At 35.7% G+C, this 14,045-nt stretch overlaps 2 protein-coding genes across 3 annotated transcripts in view; both read right to left on the minus strand.

Moving 5' to 3' along the window:
- The window catches only part of LOC125876682 (WD-40 repeat-containing protein MSI4-like), a 1,104,907-nt gene that overhangs the window by 857,737 nt on the left and 233,125 nt on the right, over positions 1-14,045 (minus strand). The window lies entirely within an intron of this gene.
- LOC125876680 (uncharacterized) lies at positions 3,393-7,396 on the minus strand. Of its 2 annotated transcripts, none has more exons than XM_049557898.1 (11): positions 7,265-7,394; positions 7,142-7,186; positions 7,006-7,057; positions 6,844-6,917; positions 6,641-6,771; positions 6,341-6,464; positions 5,559-6,049; positions 4,672-5,436; positions 4,320-4,436; positions 3,857-3,924; positions 3,393-3,787 (listed from the first exon to the last, which is right to left on the minus strand). In XM_049557898.1, the coding sequence occupies exons 1-11, from the start codon at positions 7,287-7,289 to the stop codon at positions 3,688-3,690; spliced, it is 1,992 nt and encodes a 663-aa protein (XP_049413855.1). In that variant the 5' UTR covers positions 7,290-7,394; the 3' UTR covers positions 3,393-3,687. The 2 variants fall into 2 exon arrangements, with proteins under 2 accessions (XP_049413855.1, XP_049413858.1); XM_049557901.1 differs by having other exon boundaries at positions 3,560-3,775; positions 7,265-7,396.

Genomic DNA, 14,045 nt, shown 5'->3' on the forward strand with positions numbered 1-14,045 from the left:
GGAATTAAGTCAAAACTAAACTAGTTAACGTTAAAAAGTTGTTAAGTTGTTTAAATAAGTTAAAATAAATAATGTGGGTTAGTTAGTGAATTTAGTTGTAGGAATTAAGTCAAAACTAAACTAGTTAACGTTAAAAAGTTGTTAAGTTGTTTAAATAAGTTAAAATAAATAATGTGGGTTAGTTAGTGAATTTAGTTGTTGGAATTAAGTCAAAACTAAATTAGTTAAAGTTTAAAAGTTGTTAAGTTGTTTAAATAAGTTAAAATAAAAAATGTGGTTTAGTTAGTGAATTTATTTGTTGTGACTGGAAATGGAGAAAAAGAGCTTAGGGACAATATTACCACTTCTTTGAGATATAACTTGTAAATTGAACAACATTGCAACAGTTTTCAATAATATTACCAAAACAATTTGAATGATAGATTTTGTGGAAATTCCTGTCCACCTCAGTCTGCCCATTTTGAGCTAAAAGCAATTCCAAAAGCCAAAAAGTTAAACATAAGCTCAAGTGAAATGCCCCAAGTGAAAGATAAATAACAATTTGTATGTTTAGTTGGTGGATTTTTTGCTATTCATATTTCAGTATACTTTATATTTTAGTAGTTTTAACGTTTGTTCGACATTGTGAAAGACTATTTAGATTAAACCTTATGTTATGATAACTTTGTTTGATATATTTGTTCGACATTGTGACATTATTTTGTACTACTTTATTTTTATCTTTATATTTAATTGATATAGATGGTAGATAAAGACAAGGGTAAATCAAAAAAATCTGCTAATCCAAAAAAGAAATTTAAGGCCAATGCTATGAGAAGGCCCACTGGTGTCGTGATATATGATGAGCCCTCTCGGTTAATATTTCAAAATGAGCCTCAGTTTCAACTACTCACTCGACACACCAGTCACATAATGCCTCTACTCATGTGGCTCCACAATCTGGTTATACTATATCTACACCCACTGTGGTACCCAGTTCGGGTTACCAAACATTACAGGGCTATTCACATCTTGGTCGTGGGTCTACCATACCATCAACTAGTGCTAGTTAGTGCAAAGTTTGAATACTAATAGTGGATCAATTGGACTTTCCAATCTGCATCTTGAATCCAATGGCTCAGAGCCTAATACTCCCACCACCCAGCACTCAGATGCACATGGTCCTCAGCCAGGCGATAGAGACAATTTTCAGAGACTCGTCATCGAGCCATTAGGATACAAGTATGATTTAATTATGTTTCATCTTTCATTTATCTATTTATATTTTAATTGATTGATTATTTTTTGTTTACTCTACTTCGTCAATGAATTAGTATTTCAGCTTACGTCCAGATGTGGGTATGACAAAGATTATTTTAAAGTGCATCGGAACTCACTATAATGGTGTGTATCCGAATTGGAGTTCGATTTCACTTAACAACCAAGGGCAGATGTTCAATGAATTTAAGGTAAGAATATATATAAATTAAATTCATATCATATACATTTAAATTCTCTAGTCATTTGAACAATAAATATTTAGTAATTTTTTATTACAGAAATATTATGTATGGGCTCCCGAACACGAGGATGACGTTCAAGTGAACTTCAAGCTTAAAGCTTCAAAGTTGCTTTCTAGCACATTTTGTGATTGTCGAAAAAAAAATAGAATGCCTAAGTTTATGTTTCCGGAGCGATGGGCTTTGTTACTAAAATATTGGAGTACTGATGAAAAATTTAAAAAGAGGAGTGAGATTGGGAAGATGGCTCGCGCATCAGAAAAAGGAGGCTCTTTGCACACTGGTGGAGCTATTAGCCAGGTTACTAGGAAGGAAAGAATGGTATACTTTCTTAATTTAGTATAATAATTTTTTTCTTTTTTGATAAGTACTTTTTGGAGATTAATGAGATCAAATTCTATATATGTTATTTGTAGGAAAAATAATTGGGTAGGCTGGTAGCTGTACCAGAGATGTTCAAGGTTACTCACGTCAAGAAGAGTACGAACCCCACAAAAGAAGAAAGATGGATCGAGCCACGTGCTCAAGAGACATATGTAAGAACTCCATTCAAACTAATTTTTTTAATCTTTTCCTTGTATATATTACATTCTTATTCGTAGAGTTCTTTGTTTAAATTACATGATAGGTATATGCGAATATCTCAGTAATATCGTAGTACTCTACCTCTTGAGAGTCAGGACAGACCATTTACACAAGAAGAAAACGAGAATCTTTGGAAACAGAGTGCTGGTGAACCGATTAGAGGTTCAGTCTACGGCTATCCAGAAAAGGCGTATCAGAAGAAGAAGTCTTGGTATTGTGGTTCATCATCCTCAAGCTTTGATGGTGGGGATAGAGAGACAATATCTGCAATGGAGAGTAAGATAACTTATCTCAATGCCGAGCTTGCTGCTGTAGCCGAAAGAGAGAAGAAGAGAGAAGAAAGAGAGAAGAAGAGAGAGGAGGAGATTGCGGCAGCAAAGGAGGTAGAGAACAAGAGGTATGCAGCGCTTCAGGCCCAACTAACTTTTCTTTTTGAATCAGGAAATATTCTTCCTCCATGTCCGGCTAGCAGTGATGGATCTGATCAGGAGGGTGATGAGAATGATAAGGAGAGTGAGGGTGATGAAGAGTAGTTGTATCTATTTGACATTTTAGACTTCTATATTTTTAGAATTGTTTAATTTGATCGTATTTTAGTTTATTTTGAAGTTGGATGAAGTTTATTTTGAAATAGTTTGTATATGTTGAAAATATTGTGTTGTTTTGGTTGGATGAAGTTTATTTGGCTTTGGTTGGTTTGGTTGGATGAATTTTATTTGGCTTTGGTTTGTTTTGGTTGGATGAAGCTTATTTGGCTTTGGGTTGTTTTGGTATAAATATGCAGGTGGGCAACTAAAAATTGCAGCAATTTGCTGCCTGTTTTGCAGCAAAAAACCGACCTCCGGAGGTCGGAATTTCAAAAATAAAAAATAAAAATACCGACCTCCGGAGGTCGGAATTTCAACATTACAAAAATAAAAATACCGACCTCCGGAGGTCGGAATTTAAACATAACAAAAATAAAAATACCGACCTCCAAAGGTCGGAATTTCAACATTACAAAAATAAAAATACCGACCTCCGGAGGTCGGAATTTCAAAAATACAAAAATAAAAATATCGACCTCCGGAGGTCGGAATTTCAACATTACAAAAATAAAAATACCGACCTCCAGAGGTCGGAATTTAAAAAAATGAATATTCCGACATAAAATAAAAACCGACCTCGAGAGGTCAGTATTGAATAGCGACCAAGCTTTTTCCGACCTAAGCTGGGATGTCGGTTTTAGGTCGGTATTTCAAGGAATACCGACCTCCGGAGGTCGGTATTTATAGGTCGGTATTCACAGTTTTTTTAGTAGTGATTCTCATTTCATTTTAACTAACAAGACATTAATCATTTACAACAAAGATTTAATGTACCCATCAACCAAAATGGCTGCTTGTCTTACATTTACAGAGAAAGACTAATCAAAATGACATGCTTAAGTTACAAAAAATAAATATTTAGATCATTCTCACAGAGTGATAGACCATTATTTCCAAATGCGAGATCACTACTATTAGCAAAGGAGCAATTCAATCAGATAAATCCTTTGGAAAGCCAACAGGGACAGCCGAAAGGTTAGCTATGTCTTGGGAAAAGGCAATGAATCAATCTCCGTCTACCGTTTTAATACACTCCATTGTTCTTCTGAAGAAGCCAACTGATCCATGAAATCTGGACTGGTGAAGTAAAAATCCTTCGATTTTCTGTCATTTTTCCTGTTGAGTGAATTTTTCAGTGACACCAATGAGACCAGAAAACAGGAGACAATTGTAGGGAACACATACCTGGTTTCTCTTTGTCTAGTGAGGAGAACTAATATACCAAACCCTACAACTAATGCAATGTTCATTACCTGAAAAATATGAACAATAACAACTTTTAGTCTCACCTTTGAAATTGTTCATCTTCTCTTGTGATCAAAACAAAAGAGGATAATGCACTTCTGATGGTTCTACGATTGTCAGAACCATGCATTATATATCCATGATTTTCTTCAAAAGAATATATCTTATACATAATACTGAAGCAAAGATAAAGGATAGGGTAGAATTTCAAATTTTGCACCTAGATATAAAGAAAATGACATGCATAGTTCAATTTTAAAGGTAAAGAGACAAAACAAAAATATTCCGATCAAACCATTGTAGCGCTTAAGGAGGCTGTACTTCCCTAAGTTTACAGTTAGATAGCAGACATCCAAGTAAGTAGTATCAAAATGTATGAATCAAAATAATATGCATGTCTGACCTGTCTAACAGGCCCAGAAGAACCATTTTCTCCAAAGCTTTTGGACTGATTTCTTGGCTTTTGTGGCTTCTCTCTTCCTTTCTTTGTCATGGAGTCACTTCTACGGAAAAAACTATGCTGCTTCCATGAAAACAATAAAAACAGTTACCTTTGCAGAAACTTGTTCAAGGAAACAAAAATTTTCCTAGAGGGCCAAATTTTCTAGCAGTTAACTTTATGATACAATGATGACATGATCTTTATGAGGATTTGGTAGTACATTGTTGGTCAAAAAGATATACGTGATGAGTTTTCCATCAAATTTACCACTAAGGATAGTGGACTAACTTCTGGAATACTATTGAACCTTTACCTTCCCTGTACTTTCCTGCCTAGAAGGTCTCTTATTACTTTGATGATCATCTACTCCAATGCGGCAATCTTCTGATAAATGCACTATGTTTTTGCCTGCACTTGTCATACATAGACGCTTTTTGTTATCCGGAAATATCCATGCACCAGAATTTTCAGTGTCATAAAGTTCATCTTCACGGCATGCTATTAGTTTTGGTTTCACATTTGAAGCCTTTTCAAAATGTACTTCTGGTAAAGTCTCTGATCTAATTTCTCTGCTTCGTTTCTCTGCAACTGAAGGACCATTAAAAGAATCTCGATTAGCAGCTAAATTATTAGCTTTCAGCACATCTGGATGAGCCACACTAGTTGTTTGGGAACTAGTAGCTGTTTCCAGGTTGGATAATCTCATCAAATCAACAGGTGAAGCAGCAACAGTATTTGACTCCTTTTTAGCAGATACAAAGGTCTCCTGCTGGCTTGAGCCTGCTTCGTTAAATCGGACAATATGCACACTAGATTGCTTCAACTCTTCATGGAACACGGGTTGTTCCGTACCAACAAAATCTTGCTCTGGAGAACTATTTTGTCCTCTTTTGCCAATATTTATTTGAGGCTCTGGCAAGTCAACAGTATTAAGAGGTCTTTCTAGTCTTAGTGCACTCATCTTATTAGGCCTTGAAATGTTGTCTGAATCCAACTCTTTTAGGGAGCCTCCGATTCCAACTAAATTTGGTTGGGATTTTGATGCTCGAGTTCTTGTAAGAGATCTTCTCCCCTTCTTCTGATGTATGCAATCAGTTCAATATTTTCCAAGTTTTATGTAAACAAAAGAAATAAGGTTATCAGCTTAAGAAGTCCAACATGACGAATTTCACCCTATAATAAGCTGGAGAGTAGAAGTACCTGAGTAAGACCAGTTTCAAAGGCACTTATCATTTTCCTGACACTGCTAGGAGTTTTCTCCAATACACCTTGATCGTCAGGTTCATTAGACAAATCAACAATATTCTTTTGGGAAACAGACTCTTTCTTGGCAGCAACATCCATCTTCAACATTGACTGAGTGTCTTGATCCTCAGAATCAACATTCCTTTTTTGGGATATGGACTCTTTCTTTACAGCAACATCCATCTTCAGCATAGACCGCCCACTTTGATCCTCAGATTTATTAGATGGATCAGATAAAATCTTCTGTTGGGACACAGACTGTTTCTTTCCAGTTACATCCATCTTCAAGGTGGACTGTACATCTTGATCATAAACAGGTTTTACAGCAGCAGAATCATTCTGTATTAGCTGAGTCTGAAGCTTCTCAGCTGATGGACGGTCAGGTTCAGAATATCGCTTTTCAACCCCTTCTTTTACAGGTGAAGATGAGTTTACTTCACTTCTATCTGTGACCATTCTAAACAGGCAGATTTGCTATCAAAACTCTTAGCAATTTACTCAGTTATAAATCATTAGATAAAAGAAAATTTTGACCTCATCAACCTACTAAACATTCTCTATGTAGAAGCTGTAATTCGCTAAATAAAATTCTCCTACTTTTGAATTACTATAATAAACTAAGGTAAAATCGAAAAACTAAAAGGTCACCCAAAAATCTTTTCCAAATATTACATAGTCCTAAATTTGTTCCTATGTCTTTCTCCCATTAATATAGTTCTTAGAATGTGTGATCAAACCTGAAAACTCCCTTGTGATGGGCAGCGACAATGCAAATGTATCTCGCATAGGAACTGCAGTTCCTTTGTATTTAACAATTGTCACAGGAACTTTGTCTTGTTTCTTCTTCAAAGCAGATTCTCTCTACCAAATATCGAAATATCATTACACATAAGCTGATAGAATCGTCAAGGCTAATAAAAATTGAAAGCATAGCAAAAAGGAAAAAAACTTTTAAGGACTTGTAAAATCATTTTAGTAACTCAGAGTGGGAACATGTTTGAGGTTATAAAACTTAGTAAAGAACAGTATAATATTACCACATTACGGATTAGGTTGCGCTCATCTTCACTTAGACTGAATTGCAACTTCATATGGACATAATGACCTCCTTCAAGTTGGAAAACATCATCCCAACAACCCTTCTCAACAATTGATAAGGTCTCAACTTCTGTCAAATACAAACTTTTTTGTCACCATTAGCATCAAACATGGAGCACAAATATGATATATATATATATACCTTTACGCGATATCTCATTTCCTTCAACATCCTCAAGTCTAACAACCAAATTATCACGAAATGTGGTTAACGGACTGCAAAAGAAGAATCAAATTTCCCAAATTAATTTAATCATGTTTTGTGCTGAAACCATAAAAGATAAAGAGGTGATTGAATCATTACAAGGAGAAATCTCCCTTGTCCCACGTTTGGTATGCTCGCTTCCCCATGGAAACTACAAGAAAGCATAAGAAACTCCAAATCAATTCGAAATGTAAATATACAACACTAAAAAAAAGAAAAAGAGGAAAATACTAACCCCATAAGCAAATTGAAGAAGATGAAATATTCTTGAAATCAAACACTGTGTAACACCAAACTGAGTTAAAAATAAAATAAAAAATCATTTCATCAAATATTAAAAGAGGGAAGCATTTAGTACCTGAAACTTGGATTGTTCCTGGCATTTGGGAGAATTTGATATGTTCCACCAAAAAAAATATTATCCCTTCAAGTCAAGTGTACTACATTATTCAGGGGATATTTTCTTCTCTTTTTCTTTTTTTTTTTTGTTTGATTGTAAGTGAGAGTGTAACCTTGGAAGTATGACTTGCGTTGTCTTGGATGGAAGAGAAATTTTGGTTGGTCATCAGAATGCAGATGTGGATGAGCTAAGAAAGATGATTGGGTCCATTAAACACCTCAAAGGCTATGAGTGTGTGAAACAAAAAGATATTTTGTTGGGCAAATTATGCAAGATATAGATCAGAATATTTAATCATTTTTTGGGTTGAATTTATAAAAAATACATAAAATGGTCATTCAACCATATTTTTTGAGAAAATAGTTGAATGATTTTCTAATTTATTATCGAATTTTTGACTACACACTTATGCTACATGAGAATTATTACCTCTGGACTATTTTAAAGTAAAATTAATTCCACCCTAAAACGTCATCACCAATCAAGTATCTTGTGGTGAGGCACACACGCTTGACACATGTATTTCACCAATTAATCTTTTTTAAAAAAAGAAAAATCTTCTCCTTCTTCCTTTCCTCCTCAATCAGTTTTTCAATCACAACCATTGTAAAACATCATTTTTAACCTCAAAAAATTTGTATATGTCTAACAAATCAAAATCAAACCTAATGGCAATGACCTTACACCTCAAAACCAATATTTAAATAAAAAATAACATCATTTTTACACTATTCCTACAACTCAACAAAGCTTTGAACAAATCCAAAAATGGCAGCGACCTTACGTCTCCCACCCCCACCCCCTCTTGTACATAAACCTTTTAGTAGGCAAAAAAAATAATTCGTAACATCAATTTGAAAAATTCTTTTCTCTTCTTTATTCTTTTTCTCTCTAATTTTTTCATGAATAATTTATTAATCTGAGTTTTTTTCTTTTGATTCTTAATGGGGTTTTAGGATAAAATAGAGGATCCTTCTTTAGAAAATGTAGAAAAAATTATTTTCGTTTTAGTTCCTTCTAATAAGTTCAAAATTACTTTTCTCTGTTGTTGTTGTTATTGTTGTTGTTGTTGCTCTTGAGTCAGTGACTTAAAAAGAGAAGAACTTAATGAACATGATTTTAAAAATGAGTTTAATACGTTAGATGTATTCTAAATAAGTTTATTGAAGAATTATTTGTTCATAAAATGCATTAATTATGATAATCTTTATGTCATACCTTCATTGATTAAGCTTCAACAATGATAATGGTGGAGGATGTATATTTGTATAGATAAATAATAGGAAAGAAAGAGAAATAAAAAGAAAAAAAATCGGTAACTCACTCTCTCAAAGAAAGTGAAATGACCTCTTTATGTCAACTCAGCTCTTAAGGGGTTATTTATTACAATTTAAAGTAGTTCAAGGGGTGGGGTAATAGGAATCTCATATAGTATAAGTGTGTAGTAAAAAATACGATAATAGGTTGGGGGATCATTTGACTATTTTCTCTATTTTTCATAAAAAATGGCCAATCAGTATTTCTTTCTTTCTTCTTCTTCTTCGTCCTTTTTCTTCCGTGTCTTCCTCGTCTTTGTCCTCCTCCTCCTTCTTTTACATCTTTTTTTTATGTCCTTCTTCGTCTCCATCTTCTACCTCTTCTTCGTTATTTTTTTCTTTTTCTTTAAAATTTGACGTACCACAAGCGTGAATCACTTCAAGTATTTGCAACAACTTACTAAGATACAGTGCAAGATTAGTGTACCTTATTGTTCCTATAACACCTTGGATTTGAAAAGAAGTAAAAATTTATAGTTTCTAAAGATTTGGTGCCAGTTCCGACGGTTCGTAGGTTGGACCACGGACCGTAGTGGAACTGTGGTTTGCAAGATCAAAAGTGCAGAAAATGTCTAGTCCCAGTACTCTTTTATGGTTCACCAAGACGGTCTGTCATTCAATGTACGAGTCGTAGGTAGGTCTCGTAGGTGAGTCGCAGACTTAGTGTAATTTTGAGGGCCAAAAGTGGGACTTACGGTGGCCATGTATAGACCGTAGGTTGATCGATGGGCCATACATGGGTCCCATCATTCGAAGGCCTAGAAAAAAATTTCTGAAACCATCGACGGTCGACTCAAACGGTCCATAGTTGGACCTACAGACCGTGGGTCCAATCGTCGATGGGGTCCGCCCGTTATTTTAAAAGGGGCTTTGGGTCTGTTTGTAATTGTTTTAACCCAATACTATGTCATTTTTCCCTCTACCCTAAGCCCTATATAATGGTTTTAAACCCCCAAATCACCCAATTCAATTCATTCTCGTAAAATTCCAAAAGTTGATCAAGTTCATCCTCTCAAATTTTTCTCTCTCTAAGGAAGAAGAAGAAGTCCAGGGTTTGAAGATCAAGTCTCCAAATCCATCATTAATTGCAATCTTTTGGCATCAAGATATGATAGTCTTCACCTATGGAGCTCTTTCCTCTATAGGGTCCTAAATTCTACAATTTTGTAAAGGTTGATTCCCCAATCAAACTAGGGTTTTATTCAATTGCCATGGATTCCTTTATGAAACACCTCAGATTAGAGAAAGGCTAGAAAGGAGTAAAGAAGGGCAGGTCGAGAACCTAGATGTGGACCATGGAACCCTCCATGGAGCCTCTAGACGAGTCGTGTAGGGGACCACGATCCATTTGGGTGATCGTGAGGAGTTCCTAGGGTTGCTCAGACGAGTGTCCCTCCCATAGATGCTTAGATGGCCCATGCTGAGGTTGACGGACCGTTCAAGAGCTCGTCAAGTCGCCACTTAGAAGGGGTTTTCTCCCTTAGCCACTGGTCAAGGACCACAGACGGCTAAACGGCCCGTGAAGCCCCACACAGATCGTGAAGTCACCTGTGAAGAGTGTATAGTGGAGCTTGTCAAGTAGAGCTTATTCACAACCTGTTAGACGGGACGTGAAGGCCTCAGTGGAGTCAGTGTGTCAGCTTTAAGTTAGGGGTTTTTAAGTCTTTTCCTAATTATTTTATTTCGGTACTATATCGTTTGACCTTCTACCCAAAGCCCTATATAAGGACTTTCACCCCCCAAATCACCCAATTCAATTCATTCTACCAATTTCCCAAAAGAAGAACAAGTTCATCCTCCATAAATATTTCCCTCTCTAAGGAAGAAGAAGTCAAGTTAGGGTTTACAGATCAAGTCTCTAATTCACCAATTGCTTAAGGGATTTAAACTCCAAGGTATGATAGTGTTAACCTATGGAGCTCTTTCCACCATAGGATTCCTAAATTCTCCAATTTACAAGTTAGAAATCTCCAATTGAAGTTAGGGTTTTCTTCCATGTCATGGGTTCCTTTCAATGGTGATTCAATTGATTGTTTTATAAACTATTATGCATGAATTGAGATAATTCCATGTTTTTAAGATGAATCCTCATGAACCCATGCATAACCCATGTTTTCTAAGCTAAGATGATATAATGTGGGTTTTGAACTATGAAGGATACGTTTATGAAGATATGCATATTTTTTATGTAAGTGATGAAAAAAATTTAAGATTGCTTTAAGAGTGAAGCATAAATGTTGTTGTTGTTGTGAAAGGATTTCTCACATACTACTCACATCTATGTGAAAGGATTTTTCTCACATAAGGATTCTTAGAGTTGAAAGGTTTTCTCAACTAACTTTGAATCAAGTTTTAGGAGCTATTCTAAAGAAACTTAGCTTGGATTGGCTATTTGATGTGCCTTCAATGAAAGATAAGCTAAGTAAAAGAATAATGACTATTTCATAAGATTTATGCTTAGAATCAAGAGGATATTGTATGGAAGCTCTCTGATGTTTGCGTAATCAAGACACAACTTTCGATGCAATTGTCTACGATCGTACAATAGTTTAGTAACCCAACCAAGGGTTGGGGTAGAGTCCCAAGGGAGTGGTTTTAAGAATTAATAGAAAAATAAAATTTAGTTTTAACTAGTCGCAGCTAAAGACATTAATGATTAAAAATATTGTAAATTAAAGGGGGACACAAGAGTGTCAATTAACAATGGAGTTTTGTCACAAGTAAGGTAAAAACAACAAAATAAACAAGGATTTCTAAGTAATGAGAGGGGATCCTTGGGATGTGACGGAAATATGGGTTAAGCTAGATTATTGGGTACATGCTTTCGATTGGAAGATTCATAGAGTAATTGTGACTAGGCTAAACTTTAAGGGGGATAAGCTCTCTCTCGAGGAACTTACCCCGTTTCAAATGCGTTTCTTTCGAATACCCACTTGTCGCATGAAGACCAGCCTACGCCTTAACCCACTCACTCTCTCGAGCTGAGTGTGTGGGAATGAGACTAGGATTTACTCTCTCGAGTTGAACCTCATGTCGACCCACTCCCACCGGCCATCAATTTAGTAGTTTTAGTTTTACGACCTCTCTCTTGAGCAAGCCGAAAACACATAAATAAACTTGTATTTGCAACTACAAATTCATTAAATTCATCCACAACTACTAAACGAAATCACAATTAAACTACAATTAAACTATTAACAAACAAGATCCAACAATTATCTTAACCCATATTCGCTAAATCACACCCCAAGAATTGGGGTTTTTAGCCACACATGTATAAGAGATAGAAATTTATACCAAATTGAGCTCGCATTCAACTGGTATGAATATTTAAGTCTTGATACAAGCCAAAATTGAAGAATCTAAGAGACCCAAATCCAAATCTTGAAGATGAAACCCTTTGGATCTTCAAGTCTTCAAAAACCTCTCAAACTTAGAGAAAAAATATCAAAAAGTACTATTCTATATGAAAACTATAATAATTGTTCCACACTTAAAACTACAACTCTAACTAGTATTTATAGTTTTCACAGATTTGTGTTGCAGCGGATCATTCGACGTCGTTAGTGTGACTCGCAGATCAACTTGGTGATTCACCCTTTGCTATAGTTCATCACCGTCTTGCACCAGCCTTCAGCATTGTCGTGTTCTGGGTCATTAGGTGACATGGTACTGCTTCGCAAAACTTCTCGACAATGCACCGACTGCTCCCTTTTTTCGCCGATTTGATCCTTTCCTTCAAGGCTCAGCACACTGGAACAAAAGGCAAAGTAATACCCTTCAGCGACTCACCAAGTGGACTCGGCAATCCTCATGCCTTCATTTCTTCGTTCTTTTCAACCTTTTTGTTCCTTTTTGTGACATAGTGTCTATGCTTTCCTTCAAACTTCAAATACCTGAAACTTAAGGGTTTTCATCAGATATTGAGATAAAATAAGCATTTGAGGACACAATTTTTATTAAAATATAGCCCTAATTGAGTCCAATTTGTGGACTCATCACTCTCCCGTAGCTAGAGATCGGGTTTCTAGTAGCAATCTCCTTATTCCATACTTATGCACCACCAAAGGAAGATTGTCTTAGATAGACGATAATTGTCTTAGATAGACATTGAATAGTGGATCCACGTAAGCTAGAAGTAAGGTTCTTTCCTTGTCAAGTAAGGTCACCCCTTTTCGGTGTGAGGTAGACACTGGATTCCATGTTATAGCTCACATGGTCTCTATATCGGTTAAAGCTACTTCCCACAATAATGATGAACTAAGGTTACTTCAAGAAGTATCTCACAAGTTTTCAAAGATGAGTTCTACTTGCATTGACCATGATTACTATGATGTTTTCTAACCTCTTATTTTATGGTTTTAACTTGGTCTTTGCATGTCGTGAAAGGTTCCTTTTAGCATGATTTTATAACTCTATGCATTGCTATCATACTTGGTACATTTTTGTACTAACATATCATCTTGCCTACATTGTTTCTCAAATGTAGGGTCCGATGTTCCAATTTCCCATTTTTTTGGCTAGGGATCACTTAGTAGATTTTTAAGATTGGTGAGTCCTCATGTTCCGAGGATCAAGCCTTTATTTCTTATTGTCTTTACTTTTCAGATGTTGTTTGTGATGTACGGGTTACATCCCGATCACTCTTGATGTAATAGATGACTTTTGAGATTATGTAGACTTCTGCTTCATTTTACAAAATTCTTTATGCTATGAATTGTCTTCTAAAATCTTGTGATTTTGTATTATCTTGTTTATGAATGCTAAGTGTCTTGTGTAGGGCCTTTCGGGGTCCTATACGTCATGTTACTCCTAGGGTATACTTTGGGTCGTGACAAACTTGATATTCAAAGCACAAGGTTTAAAAAGGTCCTAAGATATCTCATAAGCAACGTTGAGTAGAGTCTTGTTCATAAGTGTAAAGTACACCATATTTATAAATAATAAGCTATAAGATAATTAGGAAACTCCACTTCTTTCATTACTCTAAGTCGTGCGATAGAGTGTAACTCTATATGTCCTTTCTCCTAATCCATATCCGATGCTTTTTAGTAAATGTCCCCTCAAAGAGCATACGTTAGGAGGAATGTGAATGAGAATGTGGAACAAGAAGCTCATCCTCAAGCTCCTCAAGTTTTGATCGATCATTTGACCGAGCAAGTGACTAATGCGGAGTTTATGGTTGCTTTTCAAGTGTTGTCTCAAGCCATGACGGCTCAAACCAATAGGGAGGTTATGGTTCATGTGAACCCAAATGTGGGTACGATGACATCTAGAGTGAGGGACTTCACTAGAATGAATCCCCTGTAGTTTAATGGTTCTAAGGTTAAGGAATATCCCGAAGAGTTCGTTGATAAAATGTATAAGGTGTTGATGATCATGGGAGTGAAGCCGGTGGAAAAGGTGGAATTGACCGCTTACCA

This window comes from Solanum stenotomum, chromosome 9 (genome assembly GCF_019186545.1).
Source record: "Solanum stenotomum isolate F172 chromosome 9, ASM1918654v1, whole genome shotgun sequence".
Classification (NCBI taxonomy): Eukaryota; Viridiplantae; Streptophyta; class Magnoliopsida; order Solanales; family Solanaceae; genus Solanum; species Solanum stenotomum.